General features: G+C 35.0%; 1 protein-coding gene across 13 annotated transcripts in view; it reads right to left on the reverse strand.

Moving 5' to 3' along the window:
* Window positions 1-27403, reverse strand: part of ADGRL3 (adhesion G protein-coupled receptor L3) — a 793594-nt gene that overhangs the window by 303377 nt on the left and 462814 nt on the right. For all 13 annotated transcript variants that reach the window (XM_044268179.1, XM_044268169.1, XM_044268166.1 and 10 more), the window contains one exon: window positions 16940-17049. In XM_044268179.1, the coding sequence (XP_044124114.1) occupies window positions 16940-17049 (110 nt within the window). The remainder of the gene's footprint in view (window positions 1-16939; window positions 17050-27403) is intronic.

Below are 27403 nucleotides of genomic sequence, written 5' to 3' on the forward strand. Positions count from 1 at the left end.
GATAATCAGGTATACTTGATCATTAAGAAACAGAAAACAGACATTTCTCCAAACACAACATACAGATGGCCAACAGACACAGGAAAAGATGTCCAGCATCATTTACCATCAGGAAAATACAAACCAAAACCACAATGAAATATTATCTCACATCTATTACAGTGACTAAAATCAAGAAACAACAAGTGCTGGCAAGGATGTGGAGAAAAAGAACACTTGTGCTCTATCAATGAGAATGAAAACTGGTGCAGCCACCATAGAAAACCATAGGGAGGTTCCTCAAAAAATTAAAAATCAAGCTACCCTACAAGCCAATGATCACACTACTGGGTATTTATCCAAAGAATAAAAAAACACTCATTCAAAGGGATACATGCCTCCCTATGTTGATAGCAGCATTATTTGCAAGAGCCAAGATATGGAAGCAGCTCAAGTGTTCATTGATGGATAAATGAATAAAGAAAAAGTGATATATCAAAAAAAAAAAAAAAGAAATTTTGCCATTTACAATGAAATTGGTGGAGCGAGAAAGTATTTTGCTAAATGAAACAAGCCGGTCAGAGAAAGACAAATACCATCTGATTTCTCTCAAATGTGGAATTTAAGAAACAAAACAAAGGAACAAAGTGAAAAGAGAGAGAAATCAAGAAACAGACTCTTAACTATAGAGAAAAAACAGATGTTATGGGGGAGGGAGATAGGGATGGGTGAAATAGAAAATGGGGATTAAGGAGGGCACCTGTTGTGATGAGCACCAGGAGTCGCTGAATCACTATATTGTACACCTGAATCTAATAAAACACTGTACATAAAAAATAAGTAGTTTCACGTGTGTTCTGTATGAATCGAACTTTTAAAAAAATAAACATCTGTACTTAATTAAGAAAAACCTGAAAAATGTCCTCCCCCGAGACGTCCAAGCCCTAATCCTCAGAATCTGTTAATATTTTACCTTTCATGGCAAAAAACAAAACAAAACAAAAACAAAAAACAAACCAAAAAATCCAATAACAAAAACAAACAAAAAAACAAACACACACACAAAACACAAGATTTTGAGATGATCCTGAGTCATCCGGGTGGAACCAATCTAATCCCAAGGGTCCTTCTGAAAGGGAGGAAAGCGGGTGTAAGGCCGAGATATGAGGCAGAAGCAGAGGTGGAATGCTGTGCTTTGAGGTCGGAAGAGGCCACATGCCCCTGAATGCCAGTGGCTTTTGAAGATGGAAAAAACAAAGCAACAGATTCTCCCCTGACATCTTCAGAAGGGAAGAAGCCCTGTCAGTACCCTGATTTCAGACGACCGGCCTCGGTACCTGTCAGAGAACACACTTGTACGGTTTCAAGCCACCATGTTTGTGGGAATTCAGTACAGCAGCAGTAGAAAACGAATAGAAAAGCTCAACTATTAACAGCGACAGAATATTATAAATAATACTCAATTCCGAACAATTACAGAATAAGCGATACGGAACATTCCACTCACCCACTGCAGTTTTCTCTCCCTCCTTCTTCTAACACTAGGTTCCTCACAATGATTCCTACCTCTTAATGAAAAATCCTTTAAAGTCAGGCGAACTTGGGGCGCCTGGGTGGCTCAGCGGATTAAAGCCTCTGCCTTCAGCTCAAGGTCATGGTCCCAGGGTCCTGGGATCGAGCCCCACATCGGGCTCTCTGCTCAGCGGGGAACCTGCTTCCTCCTCTCTCTCTCTGCCTGCCTCTCTGCCTACTTGTGATCTCTGTCTGTCAAATAAATAAGTAAAATCTTAAATTAAAAAAAAAAAGGTCAGGCGAACTTCACACCTGATTCTACTTTTGAGGCATCAGGATAAAGGGGCAGTAAAATACTTTAAAAGAGAGTTGGTTAGTCTTGTCAATTCTCAGACAGGAAGTTTTTTTTTTTTTTTTTTAAGATTTTATTTATTTGAGAGAGAGACAGTGAGAGAGCATGAGCAAGGAGGTCAGAGGGAGAAGCACACTCCCGTGGAGCTGGGAGCCTGATGCGGGACTCGATCCCGGGACTCCAGGATCAGGACCTGAGCTGCAGGCAGTCGTCCAACCAACTGAGCCACCCAGGCATCCCAGGAAGTTATTTTTAATGCCTTCTTTAGTATAATGAGAAGAACAAGAACATAAAAATCAAAGCGAAACCCTTGTTTTCAAATTCCCACTCTACCCCTTTCGGTCCACCTTGGACAAACTAAGCTACTTTATTTATATTCCTAGGTTCCCTATTTTTAAAATGGGAATTGTATCATGTAATTAAATTGCTATGCGAATAAAATAATACTTTACTCAAAGTATTTAGTGAAGTATTGGCACTTGGTACTTGCTCAGTGGGCAATATCTACTCTCAGGAAAAAGTTCTTTTTTTCTAGCAATTTTTCTTTCATTTTTGATTATGACAAAGATGAAGAAAATCAAGTTGAGGAGTTACTGTCTATTTTTATTAAACACCTCAAGATTTTCTTTTTCAATCAGTTGTTTCCTGGGCTGTCGGCTTCGAAGTCACTCCTGTTTCCACTCCAATCAGAGAATGAGCTGCTAAATGTTTAATGATTAATTTGCATCAAAGAGTTACCTAGCAACTGCCACTAATATAAAATTAGATCAGAGTCTTTGTAAAAGTCTATAATCTACTAAAAGAATTCAAAGACAGATGAATTTGAGTCTGTGCCAGAATTTCAACTCTTAAAAACACATCCAGATAGAATATCTCAAAAGCCTAAATGGAGGATTACAGTATGTTTTATATCTTGGGATTCACAGTTTTATGTTATAGTGTTTTCAACAATAAGCTAAACACCCTATCCATTAAAATAGAAGACATTAAAAGAAGACATTAAAATAATAGCAAACTTATTAAGAACTAATTATGTGCTAGAAATTATTTTAATTCTGTTGTGTCTATCATTCCAGTAAAAATAATCTTCTTACATTGAAGAAATAAATCATATTTCAAAAGTATTAGGTTAATATGGAAATTTCTAGTAAATAATAAGACTCTTCATCCCTAATAGCCAACATGGAATTAAAAATAGGTCCTGACCTTACACTGTGTTGGTAAAATAAGATGGCAACCACGGTCTCCCTATGTTGTTGGGATTTTTTTGTTTGTTTGTTTGTTTTTTTGTTTTTTCACTTATTTTTTGAGAGACAGAGAGACAGAGATAGGGGCAGAGATAGCGAGAGAGAGCAGGAGCGGGGAGCCCTGGCAGAGCTCCACCCTAGGACCCCGGGATTATGACCTGAGCCAAAGGCAGACACATAACCCACTGAGCCATCCATGTGTCCCTCTACCTTGGTTCTTATCAACTGTGGATCTTCAACATTTTTTTTAAAGATTTTTATTTATTTATTTATTTATTTGACACAGAGAAATCACAAGTAGTCGGAGAGGCAGGCAGAGAGAGAGAGAGGGAAGCAGGCTCCCTGCTGAGCAGAGAGCCCGATGCGGATCTTGATCCCAGGACCCTGAGACCATGACCTGAGCCGAAGGCAGCGGCTTAACCCACTGAGCCACCCAGGCACCCCTGGATCTTCAACATTTTTGGAACCTATGATAAATGGGGTTTTTAGTGAACAGCTCCTACTGGTGTTCAAGATACTGCCTGGGGATAAAAACAAGGTATTTCAACATTTTAGAAAATATCATCTGATTTTCACAAGAAGCAGCAGCTGGTAAGATTCAATCAAGTAATAAAACTTATCATAAACTCTTGAATTTTGTGTTAGAATCAGTGCTAACCAAAAACTGAGGGGCAAGTATTAATAAATGACTAAGGATTGCTGAGCCCTAAAGAAAGTTGATAGCATATGTTTCTTGCTTTACTCTTTTCACTCATTTCTAAGAAGAGTAACACACACCGTTTGTTGCAGGGCAGACAGTCATAATTGATGATACCCGACCTTGGTATTTGAACCCATTTAATAAGAGCATTAGAAAGTGCATGATAAGTAAACCTAGATTTAGATCAATGATCTTCTACTGTCTATAGACTCCCATCTAGGCAATAAATGGTCTGTTTACTTTAATAAAAAAAAAAAGTGCATGATAAAGTAGGAATGAGGAATTCTTAGAGGTTTGCCTGTTAATATCCCCAATAATATTCCTTTACTCAGTAGGCTTTTGTTTTTGTTTTTATTTCTGTTTTGGGTGGGGTTTTTTTTTTGGTTGTTGTTTTGTTTCTTTTTTTGTTTGTTTGTTTTTTTTGGAATTACACTTGATTGGTTATCTCTTGGCAAGTACTAGATCAGGACAGGACCAAAATACTGCCATAAAAAGTTTCTATTAGACTCTGATACACAGAAGGAACCAGTTATCAGTTCTCTTGGCACTTGAACAATCAGAATGAATCCAAAAGAAAAAAAATAGAAGCTTTGTTGTAGGAATGAATGCATTTTTGTTTCCAACAAATTTGAATATGAACTTCCTTCTGAGCTTTTCCTCTTATCTTGATGAACTTAACATCAATGAGTTCTCTAAGAGGTCAGGAGAATAGGAAGGGAAACAAGTCAAGGAAAATCATAGTAAAGGAAATTTTATGTTAGGCTTTTTGGGAGAGATTAATTTTTCTCTCAATAATTCCATTAGTTGTGCGTATGTGTGTGTCTTTTAACTACAGTTTTTGGCATCTATGAAATTTCAATGTTATTGAGCACTGAACTTATTTCAAGCTGTTCTCAAAACCGAGACAAGAAAAGATTTGTCACAGAAACTTGGATGTCTATTTGAAGGATTCCAAAAAGCAAAATTGTTATCGTGTGGTGATTTACTATATAGTGAACATAAAAGCAAATTGCATAGCCCACTTTCTCTAAAAATGTTCACTTACGGAATTTCTTGAGGCAATTTTGAAATAAATTTATGAGAAAGGACTTATAGCTTGAAATCTAGCACTATGCACAAAAGGACTGATCGCTCATATATGGAGAAAGCTGGGTTTTTTGATATCTCAATATGCCATCATTAATTGTGTTAATTATGGGCCATACTGAAGGCAAACAAAGACCAAATAATCAAGCTGTCACCTTAGGACCATTTTGAATTCTAAAATTTTTCTGAAAGAATTTGAATTAAAATGAGGCACTGGGCTAGAATGCCAAATTTCAGTTAAAGAGGATATATTTAGATCTTTTATATTTTTGAGTGTACGTTTTAATCACTCCTTACATCTCTAAGCTATAGAAAGACTACTCTGAAATTAAAAAAAAAAAAAAAAGAGAAAGTAGCATGATGGAAAGAGAATTTGATTGACCATTACGAGTCAGTAAGTTCTAACAACATAATCATTGACTATTTTACTTATTCTGACTCTCAATTTCTTCACCTATTAGAAAATTAAAGATGGATTTAGGTTGCTTTAAATTTAAATTCCACCGTTATTTCCTAGAAATAGTGTGTGAAGACTCATATAATAGAGACTTAACCAATATTTGTTGAATGAAAAAGAACATTGTCAGGGTCCGCCTGGAGACATTTGAGTAATTGATAACCTCTTTACATCTTGCTGCCTATGAGAAGAAATAGGACTGGAAATAAATTAATTGGTAGTAAAAAAGCTAACACCGGTGAGAAAAGCATGAAAATAAAAGATACAATGCCCAACCTCCATGGCAAGCTTGGTGTGATTCATGCAATTTCCAGTACCAGCGGTCAAATCCAAAGGGGTGCAGAGCCTGAAATTCAGGTGACAAAAGAACTCACAGAAACCCAGTGGACTGAGTGTGGACTCAGAAAAAAGTTGTCTGACGTGGCTTAGTCATCACACTGGGATTAAAAAGAGTAACCCCATAAGAAAGAGTTGGTTTAAGAGCTAAATCACATAGCAGATGACCTTGTATCTGCGAAGGACTCACATTTCAGATGTAATCTGAAATGAAAGATGGAGAACTGAGATAGAAGTCTTGTAAAATTGCACCAGTAGTCAAAAGAACTAGAGAAAGTTCTAAGTCTAGGATGTCAGGGGTCTCCCCAAATCCTGGGTTAAGTTACCAGCATTACATAATTCCAAGCTCCAGAGGATGATGGCACGGAAAACAGGTGAGAGGCAATATGTAGATTCAGTCAAACAGCAATGATAAAAAGAGCATTTCCAATGTTGTCATCACTGTACTAGGCTTTTAGCATACATTTCTTTGTAATTTTCACAGAAAGTCTGTGATTTGAGTATCATCCTTATTTTCTATATGAAGAGACTCATTCACAGAGTAGTATACAACTTCATGAGAACTTAGCCAGTAATTGGCAAAGTCAGAATGTCAATTTCCAGGCTCCGACTCTTAACCACTCTTACATCCTCCAATGCTTGAGAGAACTAGGAGACATGAGCCCAGGGAAAATGTGGTCGGAACTGACAAAGAGCATAGGTAATATGTCTTTGCCATAGAAGATGTACGTAGGAACAGCCAATTCTTTCTCTGTATCACGTACTATTCTATTCCACATTGATTTCTGTTCTAATTGAAGTTGAAAAGCAATTAGCATAGAGAGAAGATAATACATTTATAAAATATATTAATAAAAACTAAATGGTACTTAGTTTCCTTCTAGGCTTTGATTCTAACTTGATGTGATTACTTGAAGGATGATAAATGATGAGATTATGGGTTCTTAGATGGTAAGAGCTAGTCATATTTATATTATTGGGGGTATCTGAATGCTGCAATATTTTAAAGATAACTAGATTTTCACTAAATGTTGGCAAAAGAAAATTCAGTTAATACATGCAGAGCAGATTGGGAAGTCTATATACATGAATTAAATTCAGGTATTACAAGTCAGTTATTGTGAGAAATTCCTGCATAAAGATACAACTAAATTTACAGGGAAACTCAGTATATTTATTCATGCTATTTATGTAGCTCATATATTCACAATCAAGTCCTTATTTACCCATCATTTTTTTTTCTTTTGCTGCCTCACATAAATAGTAGGTGGTTGTAATACAGTAAAATTAATTTTAGGGGCGCCTGGGTGGCTCAGTGGGTTAAGCCGCTGCCTTCAGCTCAGGTCATGATCTCAGGGTCCTGGGATCGAGTCCCGCATTGGGCTCTCTGCTCAGCAGGGAGCCTGCTTCCCTCTCTCTCTCTCTCTCTACCAGCCTCTCCATCTACTTGTGATTTCTCTCTGTCAAATAAATAAATAAAATCTTTAAAAAAAATTAATTTTAATAAATCCTAACTTGCCTTGGGATTGTCTACCGTAGGGTACATTATAAAGAGAATTGACATGACTTCTGTCTATAATAACATGCTGCACTCCCTACATCTCGCCTGTCCATTACAGAAGGTTTATATGTTTATGTTTTTAAAATATGATAAGAAGGGCTTCCTGGGTGGCTCAGTGGGTTAAGCCTCTGCCTTCAGCTCAGGTCATGATCTCAGGGTCCTGGATCGAGTTCCGCATCGGGCTCTCTGCTAAGCAGGGATCCTGCTTCCTCCTCCGTCTCTCTCTTTCTCTCTCTCTCTCTCTCTGCTTGCCACTCTGCCTACTTATGATCTCTCTCTGCCAAATAAATAAAATCTTTAAAAAATATGATAACCTAAATTTAGAAATGTAGAGGTTTCAAACAACACTTAGGTCAGAAGTCCAAAATGGGTGTTAAGGGCTGAAGTTAAGAGTTGTGTCCATTCTGGAGGCTCTGGGGGGGAAGAAAAATTCCTTGTTCCCCCAGCTTCATAGAGGCTGCCTGCATTCCTTGACTGGTGGCCCTTTCCCTATCTTCATCTGTCTCAACCTAGCCTCTGTCTCTGTTGTCATATATCCTATTTCCAACATTGGCCTGCTCTTAGAAGGACATTTGCAATTACCTTCCATCTACTTGGATAATACAGTATGATCTCCTCAACTCCAGATCTTAAATTTAATCACATCTACAAAGTCCCTGTTGTCACTTAAGGTAAAAACTCACAGGTTCCAGATATGGATATTTTGGGGAGCATCATTATGGAGTCGGCCAGATAAGAACTTAATTGTTTAAATGTCTTTGGGATATATAGAAAGGTTTTGAAAAAATTTTAAGCAATTAAAAAATTTTCTAGCATTCACATGAACTGTGATATCCTTCCATTTCAGAAATTCCTCAACAATAAAATGAAAATATTAAAATTTACATATATTTCCCTTTATCACTTACTCATTTTAATGAAATATTATGTTAAATTATAACATTTGAATGGAGTGCTTTCTAAGCCAATTGATTCAATTTTTCTAGTTTCATAAATTAATGATTAAGATACAAAAAAATTAAGAAGACTCTTTCATAGTAATTTGATTATACATTTATTTAGGAAAATTTATCTGGACAATTAACTCCATAGGTCTTATATATCATGTTTGCCATAAGATCTTTTTTTAGCAATAAACACTTTAGAAAATTACCTCACTTTCAAATGTTTTCACTAGTTTGCTTTCCATATACAGTGTATTTTATTTTTTAATTTTTAAAACAATTTTAACTTTTCTTTAGTGAATGTGCATGCACAAGCCCGTAGTTGAGGGAGGGATGGAGAGGGATTAACTTAAGCAGACTGTGTGCTGAGTGTGGAGCCCAATGTGGGGCTCAATTCCACAGCTCTGAGATCATGACCTGAGCAGGAATCAAACAGTCAGAAGCTTAAGCAACTGAGCCACCCAGGGGCCCACTTATATGCAGTGTATTTTAAAAACAAAATGTTACATTCTATGTCTTTTTTTAATTTTGCATGTTTATGCTTCTCAGTTAGAGCACATTGTAAAAATTTCTTTGAATTAAGTTTAAGTGCCCAAGCTCTATAATTTTATTATTTCAAATAAAGCAAATGAACATAGTTAAGTTAACCTCTCAAACTTTATTTATGTCTATAACAACACTGTACTTCGTAAACCAAATCTTTTCTTAACACTGGTAATCCAGTTAATTTCTTTAATACTCTCAATTCATCATGTTCCCTTACAATTAGCATCTACGCATACATTTACATATTATTCATCTACCAGAAGTATATACAGAGCTTATCTAAATAATTTTTCTAAGATTTTATTTATTTGACAGAGATCACAAGTAGAAAGAGAGGCAGGCAGAGAGAGAGAGGGGGGAAGCAGGCTCCCCTTTGAGCAGAGAGCCCGATGCGGGGCTCGATCCCAGAACTTAATATTGATGCCACCTGATGATTGACTTATTTGATGCAAGTTTACCTTTATATTACTGTAGAATCATGCAGTATTTTTTACACTACATATTTTAAAGAGAATGCCAGTTTAGTCAATTTCATTTTGCAAACATATTCTGATTTTTTTTTTTTTTTTTGAGAGAGAGAGAGCACAAGCAGGTGGAACAGCAGGTAGAGAAAGACGGAGAAGCAGGCTCTCTAAGCAGTGAGCCCAATGTGGGGCTTGATCCCAGGACCCCGGCATTATGACCTGTGCCCAGATGCCCCTGTGTTTTGATTCTTAATAAATCTTACAACCTTCAAAGAAATCACTGCTTCATTAACAAGGGTATTAGCAGTGCCAGTCGCTTGCCTGTTTCTCTCCAAGTCACTCCCCTCATCTTGACCGTAGTCACATTAACTTTCAATCAGGTCTGAGAACAGGCTGACCTCTTCCCCACCTGGGGGTCTTCTCTTACTACTACTACTTACTACTCTTTTATTTGCCTTGGAAGTTTTTTCCCCCAGACTCCTTGCCTACTGAATTCTTCACGTCTTTCACAACACCTTAGGTGAGCTGGCCCTTTCACTGTTCTCTGTCATGCAATTGTGCTTATTTTCTTCTTGCATTTAATTGCAATCTTTAATGATTATATGATTTATATTGTATATGATATAATGATTTTATTATATGATATAATGGTTATTATATCATATAATGATTTTAATGATTAAATGTTTTGGTTCATGTGATGTTGCCTTATCTCCCAAGACTGCCAGCTTTATAGGGCCCATATCTATTTTTCCCCAGCACCTAACATAAGGCCTGACCCATATTAGGCACCAAAAAACTTCTTTAGGTAGAATTTTTGTTAGTATACTAACTCTCTATCTTTTTAAAAATTAAGGAAATATAGTAACAATTTAGGAGTGTTTTTTACATCTATTAGCATTGATTAGATCCAAACTCTAGAACAAGAGTTGCAAAGTTAAGTATCTTCAGAAGCCATTTTAAATGATTATAGTGAACCGGGTACAATATGATAAGTCCTGGATAATATAGCTATTTGAGAAGAACAGACCCTATTTAAAGGATGTACCCCCCCACCCCAGTTCTAGTCTATCACTGGTGAAGGAAATGTAGGCTCTGGATTTTATGGTGAATTTGTCTTTCTAGTTTTTTATTGTCTTTTCTGTGAGGAATCACAGCCTACAGGGAGGTCACAATTTCTACCTGCCAATGGGCATGTCCATCTCCCCTGTCACTCTTATATTCTGTATTTTATGGAAACATCAGTCTGTTTGGTTTCACATTCACATACAGTTTCTGATCTTACACTGTCCCATCTGTTACAAATGCTTGTCCTTCTCATTCTTTAGGACTCTGCTCAAAAGAGTCATTTCCTTTAGAAAACAGTCCCTGAAGATTCCCATCCTCCACCCCACACTAGCCACTATGGGGAGGGTGTGCATTCTCTGTACACCACTAATGTGAAATGCTCCATTGCTTTGCTGAACTAAAAACACTACAACTTTGGGGACCGAGCCCCGTTTGATTAATTTCATGGAGGGCAGAATCTTTTTGCATAGTTTTACGTGCTAACACGTGTAGCAGTCGCTGGTATATAACAGATGTTGAGTGATGACAGATAAGTGGGATGTCTTGAAAGCAAATGGCATCATTTAGTTGAAAAAAATTTCCATAAACCTATGAGCAGCTAGAAAAAGGTATGAGAGAGTTTACGATTATGACCTCCAAGAAAGTATGGTCCATCTATTCTTCTCGTTTTCCTAATAATTTTTAAAATATATGATACTTTGGGCATATTAGCAAACTTTAACTATTAGGTAATCACTGATTCATTTATAAAATATTTATGGGTTATCCGTCACGTATAAGGTACTGTGAAATAGAGAAAAAAATGTTTGAGAGAGAAAGAAAGAAACTGCACTGGGAGAGCAAAAGGAGAAAAGAAAGGGGCACGTGGGTGGCTCAGTGGGTTCAGCATTGGACTCTCGGTCACGGCTCAAGACCCTGAGATGCTGAGACTGAACCTCGTGTCAGACTCGACACTGAGTGTGGAACCTGCTGAAGATTCTCTCTCTCCCCTGCTCTCTTTCTCTTAAAAGAAAGAAAGAGGAAGAATCTGATTTTTTTTAAATAAATATTATTCTAAAAGATAATTTTTTTTTTCTAAAAGAGAATTTAAATAATTGACCCTGCTCTTAGAAAGGGACCAATATTTAAGGGATAATACTTGCTACATTACTTGGAGGCTCAGGGAAGAAGAATAGGAAAAACTGGTTGCTGGTAGCATACTTGAGGAATAAAATCACCTAAAAACTTGAAGGAACTAAAATTCATATACTCTATATTTTTACCATAGATCTTCCATTTGAATGAATAAGGTCTTGTTTGTAGACTAGAGTTTCTTGAGTTTAATCATTCTAGTTGAGAACAGAATACTTTGGGCGGAGCCATTTTGACTAATTTTTTTTTTTTCCTCTAACCATCTAATACATGTTTCTCGAATGTCTCCTCTGTGTCAGAAACTGAAAAATGTACTGGGGCAGAAGCAATCAACCTAAATCTTGACATTTCTGTGCCATCTTAAAAATTAAACCTATGGGTTGATTTTGGCACTTGCATTTTAAAATATGTAAGTATTTTTTACATAATAAGAACCAAAGAATGCATATATTAAAATATGCACTCATTTGACTATTACTAGCAAAAATATATTTAGTTATTTATAACTAAATAAACACTTGTCTGTTTTAAATGTTGAAGTGTAATGCTTATTCTTAGAGTAAAAAAAAAGACAAAAACTAATAGATTATGTCATTGTTTATAAATACTAATTTTCCAGTAATACTCATTTTGCATGTTTTCCCATAGACAATCACACGTAACTTCAGATGGCTGATGTGAATGGTGAGAAAATCTCTACGTGGTGTAACATAAGATCGGTTAAACCACTCATTTCTAGTAGCTCTCCAAATAGCGTGCTCCCTCTCTCCATTTCTTAAGAAAATCCACCGCAAGAAAAGGTTGCTAGAAGAAGTAATATGTGGTTTGTATTTCTAAAAGGAACAAACAAAGCACTGAAGAGAAAAGCAGGATTGTGAGAAAAGACAAGCACTTTCTGAGTGTAATGTGCGTGAAATTGTACGCCTTGGAAGAAAGACAAATTGTCAGCAGGATACAAAGTAAAGATTCTTTGCTCAGAAATACTCTACATTGGTGGTTAGTTGTTTTATTGTTTTCCTCCTGACACAAATCTTCCCTGTAAACCAGCTAAATGAGGGAAACTCTACCTGAAGATGCCACGATTTCAATCCCGGATCAGGCCAGAAGGAATGGAAATGGGATACAAAGAAGCAAGGTAGAGAGCCAAAGTGTGTCATGATAAACGCTGAGGTTTAACCTCTGAATATCTGGGTCATCTCCCAGGAGGAAAACAACAACAACAACAAAACACTCAGGAGGAAAATCACACTCAAAAGTAAATGCGAAGGCTATAAAAGTCACACTGCGACTAAGGTGTGACAGGAACAGAGAAACGTATTGATTCATCTGTCCCAAATTTGGTCACAAACAGGATATCTGTGAGCCCAAACAAGAAAATATAGGCAGGAGGGAGAAGGCTGAGATTTAGGAAAAATTAAATATAACTATAGCAATTCAGAGAAGTGTGTTATTAGAAGGTAAACTTGGGGCACCTGGGTGGCTCAGTGGGTTAAAGCCTCTGCCTTCAGCTCAGGTCATGATCCCAGGGTGCTGGGATCGAGCCCCGCATCAGGGTCTCTGCTCAGTGGGGAGCCTGCTTCCACCTCTGTCTCTATCTGCCTACCTCTCTGCCTACTTGTGATCTCTGCCTGTCAAATAAATAAATAAAATCTTAAAAAAAAAAAAAAAAAGTAAACTTCAGACTTAGGATTCACTCAAAGAAAGTGGCCTCACAAAATTGTTTTTGATCACTATTTTTTTAAACTTTCTTTCCTATGAATATCTTAAAAAAGAAAGAAAGAAAGAAAGAAAGAAAGAAAGAAAGAAAGAAGTCATACCACCTGATTCAGGTTAAGGTTCTTCTAAAACTGTCATTGTTTAACCATGTACCTATTTATTGATGCCAAAACCTCTGCAAAAAATTATTGAATGTTTAAAAAATATATCGCAAGCTTATCTCAGATATTTTAACTCCACATTTCTGATGTGAAACAAAGAATTTTGCTGAATTTTTATGTCTATCACCTTTATTATGCTAACGTATTATTAATATTAATATGTTTCCCACATATTTTATCTATATTTTGATATTCTCATTTTTTCTATATTTTTCCATGGGAAAGTATCACTTTAAAAATATTACCAAGAGAACTCACACACAGAGTTTATATAAAGAAAGAAAATTTAATAATAGTATTTTTCCCACATCTCCATATTAAGAAGAAAACATTCATAAAGATCAAATATATCACTTATATATAATGAAGTTTGTTGTCTTAAAAATGAAAATGGGTATTACTGAACTGTATAACAAATAGAACCTAACATAATTTGTTTATTGAGGTGCTCAATTAGAAAAATTTAAAACACTAACAACGAATCCTAAGTCTGAAGTTTACCTCCTAATAACACATTAGGGATATTCCAATAATATATTACATACAAGGATTTCTGTTATAATATGGGTGATTTAAATAACTTCTTAAGTTACTACTTAGCTAAGAGCCTCATTCCAAACTTTGGGCAAAAGTTTTATAGCTGAACTCCTTTTTGTCATTATGCTTTCTCAGGTGATTGGGAAGATAAAAGTTTGCAGTGAACCAGCTATTTTAAGAAAGGCATAAAAACCTCTTCAAAGTTAAGTAGCAAAAGAACTAACAGAAAGAGTCCAGCTGGACGCCTGCCTGGCTCAGAGGGTTACACGACTGCCTTGGGCTCAGGCTATGATCCCGGGGTCCTGGGATTGAGTCCTGCATCAGGCTCCTTGCTCAGCAGGGAGCCTGTTGCTCTCTCTTTCCCTCTCCTTCTGGCAAATAAGTAAACAAAACCTTAAAAAAGAAAAAAAAAAAAAGATTCAGGCCCTTGAAGCATTTGCTTCTACCATGTGCCATAACTACAGTGATGAAAATTTTAAGAGTTAAACAAGATTGGATAACTCATGAAAATATAGAGGAGAAAATCTCTGGGGAGAACTATCGCTGTGTCCTTAACAGGTATTAGAGGCAGGCTCAAATCTTGGCTATGTCATTTTCCAGCTACTCTGTATTTTACATGAAACACTAACTTATCCTACTGAGCTTCAGTCAGAATAGTGATACTCATACCTAACAGGAAGGATATAATGAAAATTAAATAAAATAATATACACAAATATTTAACCCATGTGGTAAATAGGATGTAGTAAGTGCCAATAAATGGTGGCCAATTTTAAGTAATTGGTTTTTTTTTTTTTTTTCTTTTACAGCATTGGAAAAGTCTGTATTTTATGCTAGGGATAAGAAAAAGAACTTAGTGTTAATCTAAATCAATTTACTACAGATCAGGGAATGTCTATAAAGTGAGATCAAGAAAAATTTAATAGTTTACCTTTGCTTAAGGACCTATGCTTTTCTGTTAAGTAACCAGACCATATTCTGAACCTAGGCTTCCTGATCTCTGGTGGTTTTTTCCCATTAAACCAATCTACCTTTCAAGTAAGTCACTATACTTTACTTCATGGTTTATACTTCCTTGTGTATTTTTTTCCTTTTAAAATCATGTTAAATTTACTAAATGAATTCCCAATTACACATTACACTTTCAACTGAATCATACTGAAGACATTCAAACAAGGGCAATCATACTAACCCATGTAACTTAAACCAGTATGTTAACAGGCAAGTGGCTGCACTTTAATTTAATAATTAATAAAATAATCAGATGAATATTTTAACATAATGGATATACATCTAAAGTGATCCATAGATTTTAAGGATTACCAGAAACCTATATATATATAGGATACGCAGAAATCAAATAATTCATCTCTGAAAATTTGTAAAAGAGAAAGGAAATAATGTGGTAAACCATACTCCTTTTATGCCAAAGGGTATGCACAAATTCTTGTTTATATTGAAATGATTTAAGTAGATGATTTTTCAAAATAAGTTGGCCAGAGGATTTTGGAGTAGCTGTCCTCAAAGAAATTCTGAAGAAATACAGAAAATTGAAGAGACAGCTGTGAAATTCTTTAATATTTAAAAATTGTGAAAAAATCTAGCTTGACATTTCCTACTTCAGCCTTCATGTTTCAAAAATATGACTGAAAGTTTCCTCAAACTGTCTTTAAAAATGAGGTATTCCTTATGGTGGATTTTTATAAAATGCCTTTGGAAACAGCTATTCTACATAATTCACAAAGATCTTATTATATCATCTAAATATAATTGACAAAGTTCCAAAAGGCAAATATTATTACCTTAAAATATCACTAATGAACAATAACTGGTCAGTAAGAGCTTTATCTTTCCATAGAAGGATCCCTAGAGATAACAGTGTACAAGAAGCATAACTTCAGTGGAGATTTCAGTAGAACCCATACACTTACGATTTCTGTTATAACAAGGAAAATTAGCTTCTAAGCCTGCACCAGATAAACTTTCTTTAATGAATTACACAATAAATAAAACAAAAATGAAATTTTCTGTCGACTGCTTTCATTATTACTTTAAAATTTCAATTCATTTCTTGCTGGCCAAATTGCTCTCTATTATTAGATTATGCACAACTTACAGTTTATGAGTAATGTGCTGCTTCTTAAATAAGCAGAAATGAGGCGAGTTTCGAACTATCTCTTGGCACAGCTACACTGGCTGACCCCCAGATACTTCTCTTCAGAGATGTCAAAGGAAGTTGGAACCTGGGATTTATGGGCGATCCCCAGTGTCTTCTACTCTTGGGATGTACTGAATATGTAATGTGAGAATGCAGGATTTCCTGAGTGATCTTCACTAAGGAATGCCATGAATAATAAATAGTCAGATCAAAAATATTTCTATGAAATGGTGATTCTTCCTTTGGGTAGAAAAGTCAGAAAAATGCTCCAGTTTTGATGGTTTGATTCTTCCTTATTCCTGAAGAAAAAATATGTGGTTGGCATATGCCATATCTGACTGAAAAGTTGCGAAGAAAACTTCTTGAGGCTGTAAGAGGTAAATTCTGAAGAATGCTTTAGTTCATGTAATTTTTGTGTTTTCTTTTCAGTTTGTTCCTTCTGGGTGAATATATTTCTCATCCTCAAAATGTTGACAGCACTTATAGATTAGACATAACTGTTTTATTAAACTTAAAGTTTATCAATTTCTATGCCACTATCATTATATAAAATTAACATTATATAATGTTATATATAGCGAAACATAATACTATATATAATATTTACATAATATAATACTAAGTAAGTATATTACTCATTTTCACTTTCTATTTGCTTGGACGTAGAAGGATGCAGTATTGGCATGTCATTCATTTCAACTTTCTTCTAAAAATTTTATATTCTTGCATTAAGAAACCTTTTAGAATGAGTATTGATATACAGAAATGTATAGTCAAAATGGATGCTGCAGAATCCTGCATGCAACATCTAATTATTCCAATGGTGGGCGGATATATGATCCTGAAAAATTCAAATTAGCCAGTCTTTTAAAAAAAACATGTAAAAATGTGATAATTCTTATGCTTTCATAGAGAATACTTTTTCAATGCATGCAAAACAAAGCTCAGTATCTTTTCCCAAGAACAGAACAGGAATATACATACTGTAAGGGACACATTCATACTGCACTTCCAGGTATTTATAGGTTCCTGGACACGGGTCCGGAAAAACATCAGGACCTGCCACCACTGCACACTGCGTTCTGTTATTGCACCTGAAGTCAAGAGAAAAGAGATAATAAATTTATGGGAAGTTAAATCATTACTAACACCAGTACTAATTTTATTTTCGTTCTTGTTACAAAGAGTTTACATAAGGTTTTGGTCAATTTAGAATTTTAGACCTTTGAAGGAAATATCTGTGGTACACTTAAAAAACTAGAAATAAAAATCAGTTCATCCAGTTTACTCCTACTAACAAATTTAATATTTCAGGGAAAATGGTATGATTTTGAGTTAGAAGTTAAATACTGCTTAAGCAACACTAACTGGCCCGTAGAATACTGCCAATGTGTACATAGGTAAGGACTGTTTGGTAGGAATGACAAACTGCCGTTATTTTTTAAAAATTGAGAAAATATGACTACAGAGTTTTATTAGAAATTGTAAAATAGGGGCGCCTGGGTGGCTCAGTGAGTTAAAGCCTCTGCCTTCAGCTCAGGTCATGATCTCAGGGTCCTGGGATCGAGCCCCGCATCGGGCTCTCTGCTCAGCAGGGAGGCTGCTTCCCCCTCTCTCTCTGCCTGCCTCTCTGCCTACTTGTGATCTCTGTCTGTCAAATAAAAATAAAATCTTAAAAAAAAAAAGAAATTGTAAAATAAATTTGCCAATTATCATGATACCCACTTTAAAGGCAGTGAAAATACGATGTGCAAAAGCTTTTAGCCAAACTTTTAAAAATTCAATAAAAATTTAATATTTGAATATTAAAATATATGTAAAATCTAATATATATGAATATATTACTAACACTGTAAGTAAAACTATTTTTTAAGAATTGATGCTCATGTTCCCTTGTTCAGATAAATAATTACACTAACCTCACAGACTGCTGTTCACCAATGCCAATCTCCTATAATTTAAAATAATTTTAAATCTCAAAAGAGAATAATCAAAAACCACTGCTGAAGTAGAAATATAAACTATCCATTTTTGTGGCAATTGGGTTAAACAAATCTGGGCTGTGCAGACTTAATCATGGGTAAAGATACATATAATGAAACTGATCCTTATTTTGAAAAAGACGCCCAAGCTCAGAATGGGTTTGCTATGGTCAATTTTACTCAGAAATTGTCTAGATTTGATAATTTATTGATAGGTAGATATTTCTATAGAAAAAATCATGGTTTTTTTTTTCCAACTATAATATTGCCACTAATTGTATAGGATGAGACATTCTAGTTATCCTGTTTAATGTGCTTGTTTATTCATCTCAGAAATACAGTCCCTCATGGCTAGTATTTGCCATTATACCTTCTTGAAGAAATGCTTCACTCTCTGATATGACCATATACTTCTGTATCCTTCTTTGATACTGGCAGAATAAGGAGCATAGAGGGCAGACTTTAGCTTGATTTACTGTGAAAATGCTTTGTGTTTACTGGAGGCTACCATTTGTTGGCCTTAATGAAGATTTTATTTAGTCCCTAAATTAAAATTGATTCATTAGTGAATGCTGTAAGCTGAAAAATATATTCTGTGCAATCAATGGAAGATTAATAAAAGTCAATATTCCATACTTATCAGGCAATTTAGCCTAACAGTTAATGTTGAGGATCAGCATGTCCCCAAAGTTCTTTTGTGTGGATTTACTGTCTGAGGGTGATTATCAGACAGCCGTGTAATAACATCAGCGTCTATGTGGTTGTTCTTATGCTTTTGCTGCAAGGAGGCACCTTGCCGTGTTAGTGTATTCAGACTTTCAAAAAATAGCAGCACTTCCCTTTTACAAAGAAAACTTTTTGAAGGTGATGTCTCAAGATAAGATACATGTTTCTTTGCAGTTAAGGCATACGATTTTCACATCATGCCTTGGGAAAAAAAAAAAACCTCATAAGTCAATCTCAGGTATTCATAAAATGAGAAGATATAAAAACCTACAGTTACTTGTTCCTCATCTTTTCTTCATCAAAGAAAAATACCAGGAATACTTTTGAAGTAGAAATAATTAACAATAAAAGAAGTATACATCATGAAATTTAGTAAAATGCACATATTCTGTAAAAGTAGTATTTCTGATCTGCAGTCATTAAGTCAGGGCAAATTTGAAATATATATATTATATATATATATGTGTGTGTGTTGCTTTCTTTCTTCATCAACTCGTTTTATACCCTATTATCAACATTTTATTCTAATCGCTACATCTCAGATAATAAAATTCATTTAGAAGTTATGTGAACTCTTATAATATTCTGATATGGAAAAGCAACTAACACATCTTTTATTATTTAAACAATCAATGTTTTATATCAACAGACAGATCACTAGCAATGTATGAGTTGAGTGTAAAGGTTAAAATTTACAATTATCGGGACGCCTGGGCGGCTCAGCCTCTGCCTTCGGCTCAGATCATGATCCCGGGGTCCTGGGATTGAACCCTGCATTGGACTCTCTGCTCAGCTGGGAGTCTGCTTCCCTTCCTCCCTCTCTCTGCCAGCCTCTCTGCCTACTTGTGATCTCTGTCTGTCAAATAAATAAATAAAATCTTAAAAAAATTTACAATTATCAAAGTACACAGAAAGTGGTCTTAAATCAGAGATTGCAAATGGTTATGTCCATATAGACTAGATTAAAAGATATATGACCACTATACTAATTCACCTATCCGCTTATCTATCTAGATATGTGCACCTACCAGTTTATATATTACATATTATTTTTTACAAAAATATTAATTATTTTTGCATATATAAGAAAATTGGCTGATCATTTGCTGTAAACATTAGACACCTTTGTGAGTCCCAAATATCTTACTCAACGTTAACCAAATATAACTCAAAAAAAGCCTTTCAATTAGTGGGATATATATGTGAGAAGATATATAAACCAAAACATGCTATACCAATAATATATTTGCAGTCATTATCATCATTGTTCTGCACTGAACAGCAAGACTTTAAAACATTAACTTTTCAAAGTAATTCCATATTTTACAAATGATTATATTAAATGTTCTTTATAAGCTAAGATTCTTAAAAATCAGGGAGAAAGGTAGATAATCTAGAATATTATTCTTGTATACGATACACTCTAATATTGTTTAAAGACTACACTCCAAAAACAGAAGTTTAATGGTTCTGTCTTCTTTTTCTAATTTCAATCACTGTAAATAAAAATAAAATGAACTATACTTCTGATGAAAGCTTATTGAACAATGAACAATATATACAACTAAGAGTACTTTTATATACTTTTATAGTGATTTGTCAAAATCATTAAAGTAAATTCATTCTAAAATACTATAGATGATAAATGTGAAATAAAAAAATCAAATGTTCTCAGGTGCCTTAAACTCAGAATTTTCCATTGTTTACTTTTAATATAAATATAAATTTAAAAATGATTTTCAGTATCCTTGATATTAAAGATGTTTTTAGAACACATAATAAAGGATGAGAAAAGACCGCAATAATATGGTCAAATGCATCCTAATCCACTAATATTCACAGAGAAAACCTCATAATCTTATGAAAGTATTAAGCCTTATTTACAGTGATAGAAGTTTCAATATTTTTTCAACAGAAACTTGATTCAATAAAAAAGAAATCCACTCCAACAGCAGACAGTTTTGAGGAGAAATGACTAATGGGGATCAAAAGTTACCACTTCCAGTTATAAAATAATAAAGTCATGGGATGCAATGTACAGCTTGGTGATTATGGTCAATAAGACTATATTGCACATTTGAAAGCTGCTAAGGGTAGACAGTAATGTATGTAGACAGGAGGCACTCACAAATACTAAACACTGTTCTCAGTGAAATCTCTTGGAATTTGAATTTTCATCTACATAACATGGGAACCAGTTATTTTATTCCTTTAAGCCAGTTACTTTACCCCTTCACAAGGTTAATGTGCTTATAAAAATGCATGAGAAAAAATGTAAAATATCATATATATGCACAAAGTACACTTTTGGTTGTCATAGTTAGCATGGTTACCAGTATGAACATTTGTTTCAGGATAGGTTAAATATACTTCATTTCAAAAGATTGTTCCTTTTGAGAGGAACTTTCAATACAAAAGAAGTAGCAGCCAGGAAGGCACTCTTGGGGTTTAGGCTAGATAATAAAATAAATAATAATAAATTAAAGATAAATAAAACAATAAATAAAAGAAAATAATAAACAATAAAAGAAAGAAGATTCACATTAAAACAAACAAACAAACTGTGGGCCCCTGGGTGGCTCAGTGGGTTAAGCCTCTGCCTTCGGCTCAGGTCATGGTCCCAGGGCCCTGGGATCAAGTCCCACATCGGGCTCTCTGCTCAGCAGGGAACCTACTTCCTCCTCTCTCTCTGCCTGCTTCTCTGCCTAGTTGTGATCTCTGTCTCTCTCAAATAAATAAATAAAATCTTAAACAAACAAACAAACAAACAAAATAACTGTAAGCCAAGTCATCAGCTATATGCAAACTACTTTAACTGGGGCATCCTAAGTCCAAAATTTATAGTTACAAACTCCTAGATCTGTGTAACCCTTCACACTTAGGAAGCATATTCATATATATCCTACTTGTCACTTCTTTTATGAGATGAATATTACTACCTCCAATTTCACAGAAGAGGGAATCGGTGTGAAGATGTTAAATGACTTTTCAGACTCTCACAAATCAAACGGTAGTCACTGGATTCCAGAACACTGACCCTAAAAACCATTTTACTGCTATCTTCTAAAACGTACAAATGTCTAAAATGTATGAATGTATTCATACACTTCACGGTCACTCTGGAGAACTGATTTAATTCACTCTGATAGGTTCTTAGGGGTACTATGATGATCTGATGGGGCAGAGATCAGGTGTAAAATATCCAAGTGGCCCAGGGTTCCTTCAGTCATGATGTGGATCAGCCATTCCAAGGAGATTCTGAATTTAAATTAATATTACACGACCAGGCCCCCTCAATCCAAACGGGTATGTAACAACTGGAAATATCAGTTGTTACAGAAATATCAGTCAAATTACAACTGGAAAGATAAGTGTCTGAGCATAAAGGAGGAAAGGAACAATGAATATTTATGCAGATGTTTCCAAAAGAAACAAACCAAAAACATGTCCTTTGAACTCAACCCATATATAAGCCTTTAACTCACATTTAGTTGCCCTCCACTGATCAGGTTTATTTAAAAAATGTTACTTAGTATGTTGAATGTTATTGATTATGAGCACTAATTTTAAAGCAAAATTATTTATTTTTTTAATGTCTTATGATGACTACCAGGGAAGATACACATAATCACAGGATTAGTAATATGATACTGAATCATTTACTGCTTACTAATTCATTCCAATATGGTTCGGAGAAGCATAGGAACAAAATTAAGTGTGATAATGAAAAAAACCACCTTTAGACAAAAAAGCACCACTATTTGCCACAACACAGCAACATATAGTGAAAATGATATTGCTATGTTTATGTGCGTATCTGCTATTCATTTAAGTTCTTCTTATATATAAAATAATTAGCCACTTTTCTGCTCAATACAATAAAGTGATCTTTGTTTTAACTTCCATTATCTAGATAAAAATCATCAGCTATTATCTCACGTTTGGTTACAAATATTTATAGGTTAAGCATATAAACATGACCCTCAACTACATTTTTAAAACTTCTCATATGATAGATATATAAGGATGGTATTAGTTTGCTTCCACGGTCTAGTAATTTAATATGGTACCATTAAATTAATTTAAGTTTATTATTGTTTTATTTATGTGCTGGGAGTCTAATCCACAGGGGTTCTCCATCAATAAAGGCTCCACCACATATTCTTATTACATTCTAAAATCCCTGTGTACAAACAAGCATTCCCAGGGATGTTAAGAAATTTTTACATGATGCTGCAGCCACGTAAGTGTTAAATGTGTAAAACTCCATTGAAAATCATTGCAATGACAAGACAGAAGAGTGTGAAAACAAAACAAAAAGGCTCTATGAGTGTCTTTTTGTTAGCAAATTAGTCATTGCATTATCGCATTTCACATGGCATGTACGTGAAGAAACACACAAATACTTAGTATAGCCAAGTATTTCACAGCATCTAATGTATGACAAATCAGTGTTTGAATCATATAAAACACTATTCTCTGAGATGAAAATATATCAAAGGTATCTGTTTATGCAAAAACAAACAAAAAAAACCAAAAATGACCATCATAATACTTTGCTATTTAAATCTGAAAGCAGTTTAGGTAATCAGAGTAACCTATTTTCATGATAAAATATAGCCATATTAAAAAAAAAAAAAAAAAAAAAAAAAAGCAGGGGCACCTGGATGGCTCAGTGGGTTAAAGCCTCTGCCTTTGGTTCAGGACATGATCTCAGGGTCCTGGGATCGAGCCCTGCTTCGGGCTCTCTGCTCAGCGGGGAGCCTGCTTCCCCCCCATACCCTGCCTGCCTCTCTGCCTACTTGTGATCTCTGCCTGTCAAATAAAGAAATGAAATCTTAAAAAAAAAAAAAAAAAAAAGCAGCATTTTAGGACTCCTGGCTGTCTCAGTCAGTTAAGCACCCAACTCTTGATTTTGGCTCAGATCATGATCTCAGCGTCCTGGAGCCTGCTTAAGATTCTCTCCTTCCGTCTCCTCTGCCCTGCTCTCCTCCCCTCCCACTCTCTATTTAAAAAAAAAAAAAAAAGACAGTTATTTGTTATTTGTTCAGGGTCAATCAACAGAGAAACTTTTTTATACTTTCTTTATTTTTCACTGCCTGTCATTCAAAGACCTGCTGCGCTGGACTTCGTTTCAGACTTAGAAGCCTGGGAAGGAGAAGGCAACTATTTCATGGCACATATATATGTACCATATATTTCATGGCATATTTCATGGTGCATGTATATGTGTGTGTGTGTGTACACACATAGATATATAATATGTGTATATGTGTGTGTATAAATATATACATATATATAAATATATATATAAATATATATGTATATATTTATACACACACATACATACACAATGTATAGTCATACATACATATATATGACATATATGTCATAAATCATCTAGATCGTATTCAAATGGTAAGAGAATGAAGTAATCAGAGAAAAAAAAAAATCAATCATTATCATTAAAAAAAAAAAATTCAGGATGCCTGGGTGGCTTACTCTTAAGTTCCTGACTCCTTTTTTTTTTTTTTAAAGATTTTTATTTATTTATTTGCTAGAGAAAGAGTAGGCACAGAGGCAAAGAGGCAGGCAGAGAGGAGGAAGCAGGCTCCCTGCTGAGCAGAGAGCCCGATGCGGGACTCGATCCCCAGGACCCTGAGATCATGACCTGAGCCGAAGGCAGAGGCTTTAACCCACTGAGCCACCCAGGTGCCCAAGTTCCTGACTCTTAATTTCAGCTCAGGTTATAATCTTAGGGTTGTGAGATGGACCCTGCAGCCCGCTCCCCGCTGGATACGGAGCCTTCTTAAGATTCTGTCTCCCTCTGCCCCTCTTCTCCACTCTCTCTCCCTCTATGAAAAAGAAAAAACATCATTTTTATATTGCAGCTATACACCTAAGTATTCACAAAGGATTTTGCCGATGTTGCCTACTTTTAATTTAAGAGGCAATTTAGTAAGAGTAACAAAAGTGATAAAGTGTTTTCGTCTTTGAAAAAAATTATTCTATATCAAACTAAAATTAATGTGAGACTTTACAGAACACATTGTGACATGTATGAAAACTACATTCTTTGTTTCACAAGGTAATGATCTAACCACAAGTCTCTCTTTTTCTACATTCTTTTTTATTTTTTATTTTTATTTTTTTTAAAGATTTTATTTATTTATCTGTCAGAGAGAGAGAGCACAGACAGACAGAGAGGCAGGCAGAGGCAGAGGGAGAAGCAGGCTCCCTGCCGAGCAAGGAGCCCGATGTGGGACTCGATCCCAGGACGCTGGGATCATGACCTGAGCCGAAGGCAGCTGCTTAACCAACTGAGCCACCCAGGCGTCCCTACATTCTTTTTTAAAAAGATTTTATTTATTTATTTGTCAGTCAGAGAGCGAGCACACAACCAGGGGGAGTGGCAGGCAGAGGGAGAAGCTCCCTGCTCAATGGGGAGCCCGATGTGGGACTCAATACCAGGACCCAGGGATGATGCCCTGAGCTAAAGGTAGATGCTTAAGTGACTGAGCCACCCAGGCATCCCTTTTCTACATTCTTTTACATGTAATTTCACAAACATTTCTTTATATTAGAAAAATGTAATTTAACAGAAGAGAGTAAAAACGTGACTGAAGTGATTAGTGAGGAGTACAGAAACTAAGATGCTGTTCTACTTTTCTTGCTGCTTCTGGGACAAATTTAGCAACTTAAAATTATGCAAATCTATTCTCTTACAGGTATGGACATCAGAAATCCAAAATGAGTCTTACATGGCTAAAACCAAGGTGTTGGCAACATTGGTGCCATGTGGAGAGTCTTCAGAGAATCTGTTTCCTTGCATTTTTCCCATTTCTGGAGTTTATCCCCTCATTCTTTGGCTTGGATCCCACATCACAGTAACCTTTTCTCACTTTGACATGACATCACTTTCTTCTTTGATCTGTTTGCTTCCCTATAAAGACCCTTGTGATTATATTTAAGGTCACCTCCATAATCTAGGATAATCTGCCCATCTCAAGAGCCTTAATTTCAGCACTTATATAAAGTTCCTTTAACCATATAAAGTAACATTCTTAAATTATAAGGATTAGATGTGAGAAACTGAGCTATGTTTACCCAACAAATAAAGGTAAACATTTAAAGCATTTTACAGAAACTGGAATATACTTTCACTTTGGACCTACAAAAACCTTATAAAATATGAAATATCAAACATTAAGAAATTATTAATGAAACCCAGTGATACATATTAAATTGAATTTATGTTTCTGTGTTATTAATATCACTCTATAAATAAATTTAAAATGACTATTTCATGTTTATGGACTGAAATAATTATTTTGACAAAACCCAATTTAAAAGAGTAATTCTCTAATGCACTAAAAAGATATTACTTCCTTATGATTTAAACATTTCCAGTAGCAACTTGAAAAAATTAGAAACCTTTTCAGATTCCCTTACTGCAATATAAATTTACAAATTTATGAAACTTTGAATTTTTCAAATCGATTTAATAATACTCTAAAATATAGAAATATATTCCAAAATGTGGTAATCTTGCAAGGAAGTCCAATTTCCCAATAGTCCAAATATCTCTGGGTAATATTTGATAGAACAAATTATCATAATCAGCAGTCAACATCCATAGAATATTTATGGAGCCCATTCCAAAAATAAAATGATTAGCTATGTCAGACACATGAGTACAATTCATAGAAGCATACGTCCAAAATAAATGGAAATGTGGTTTTAAAATTAACATATTCATAAACACTGCTTGGAAAAACATTTCAGTCCTGAGTTCTGTACCAATGATTTCTAAGCTGCAATCTTCTAGTAGTTGAATGCTGTAACAATGGGAATACTATAACAATGTAAAATTATAAAGAAACTTCTCATTTGAAAATAACTAGCATTGCATCTATACTGGTTTATTACCTCCTACGTATGGCAGCCTTTCAGAGCTGAACATTTTTTACCTGCAATGTATGGTTAACAAAATAAATCAGTATGTGTCTGTATTAGTTACCTGAAAGTACAGCAAATAGAGGCATTGTTCCTTTTTCTCCTAAATAAGAAGGAGCAATATTTTATATGCATGCTTTACTTAAATGAAAACAATGTCCACTTACTGAGAGCTAGTGAGGATATTGATATATCCATTTTCCAGGATGACTTGTGTTATTCTACTCTTTTTTCTTTCTTTTTTTTTTTTTTCTTTTTAAGTCAGAGACAGACTTATTTCATTATCCTCCCTCAAATTGTTGCAAGGCATTCTTTTCTTCCATGAGCTGCAAAAATGTCTTGTCTGCATGACTGGGCTAAGATGAGGAATGTTACACTGAGCCATTTAGTTAAATCTCCCCCCCCCCTTTTCAATATGTGGCATTTCCAAATCATCCTATTTATACATGAAAAATCAAAATAAAATATAAGCTTCAGAAAGAATTCAAAGAAAAAGGAATTTTTCTAACATTGGATACTGAAGTCAGTTAACATGAAAGCCTGTAAAAGGAACAACAAGATGAGCAGGGAAAAATGCCTTTGGCTTCCTCACATGTGCTTTTAATAAAGTCCTAAATGAAAGCAAATGAAAACCTGTGTGTGTAAGTATGCACACATACATGTATGCCTACAGTATATCCAACATTTATATATTAAAAATAAGATTTCCAAAGCAGGAATGCATAGCAGAGGTAAATGATGTTTTGTGTCTAACTGTGCCCTTTTACATATTTTTTTAATAGTG

Source organism: Neovison vison, chromosome 11 (assembly GCF_020171115.1).
Source record: "Neovison vison isolate M4711 chromosome 11, ASM_NN_V1, whole genome shotgun sequence".
In the NCBI taxonomy this organism is placed as follows: Eukaryota; Metazoa; Chordata; class Mammalia; order Carnivora; family Mustelidae; genus Neogale; species Neogale vison.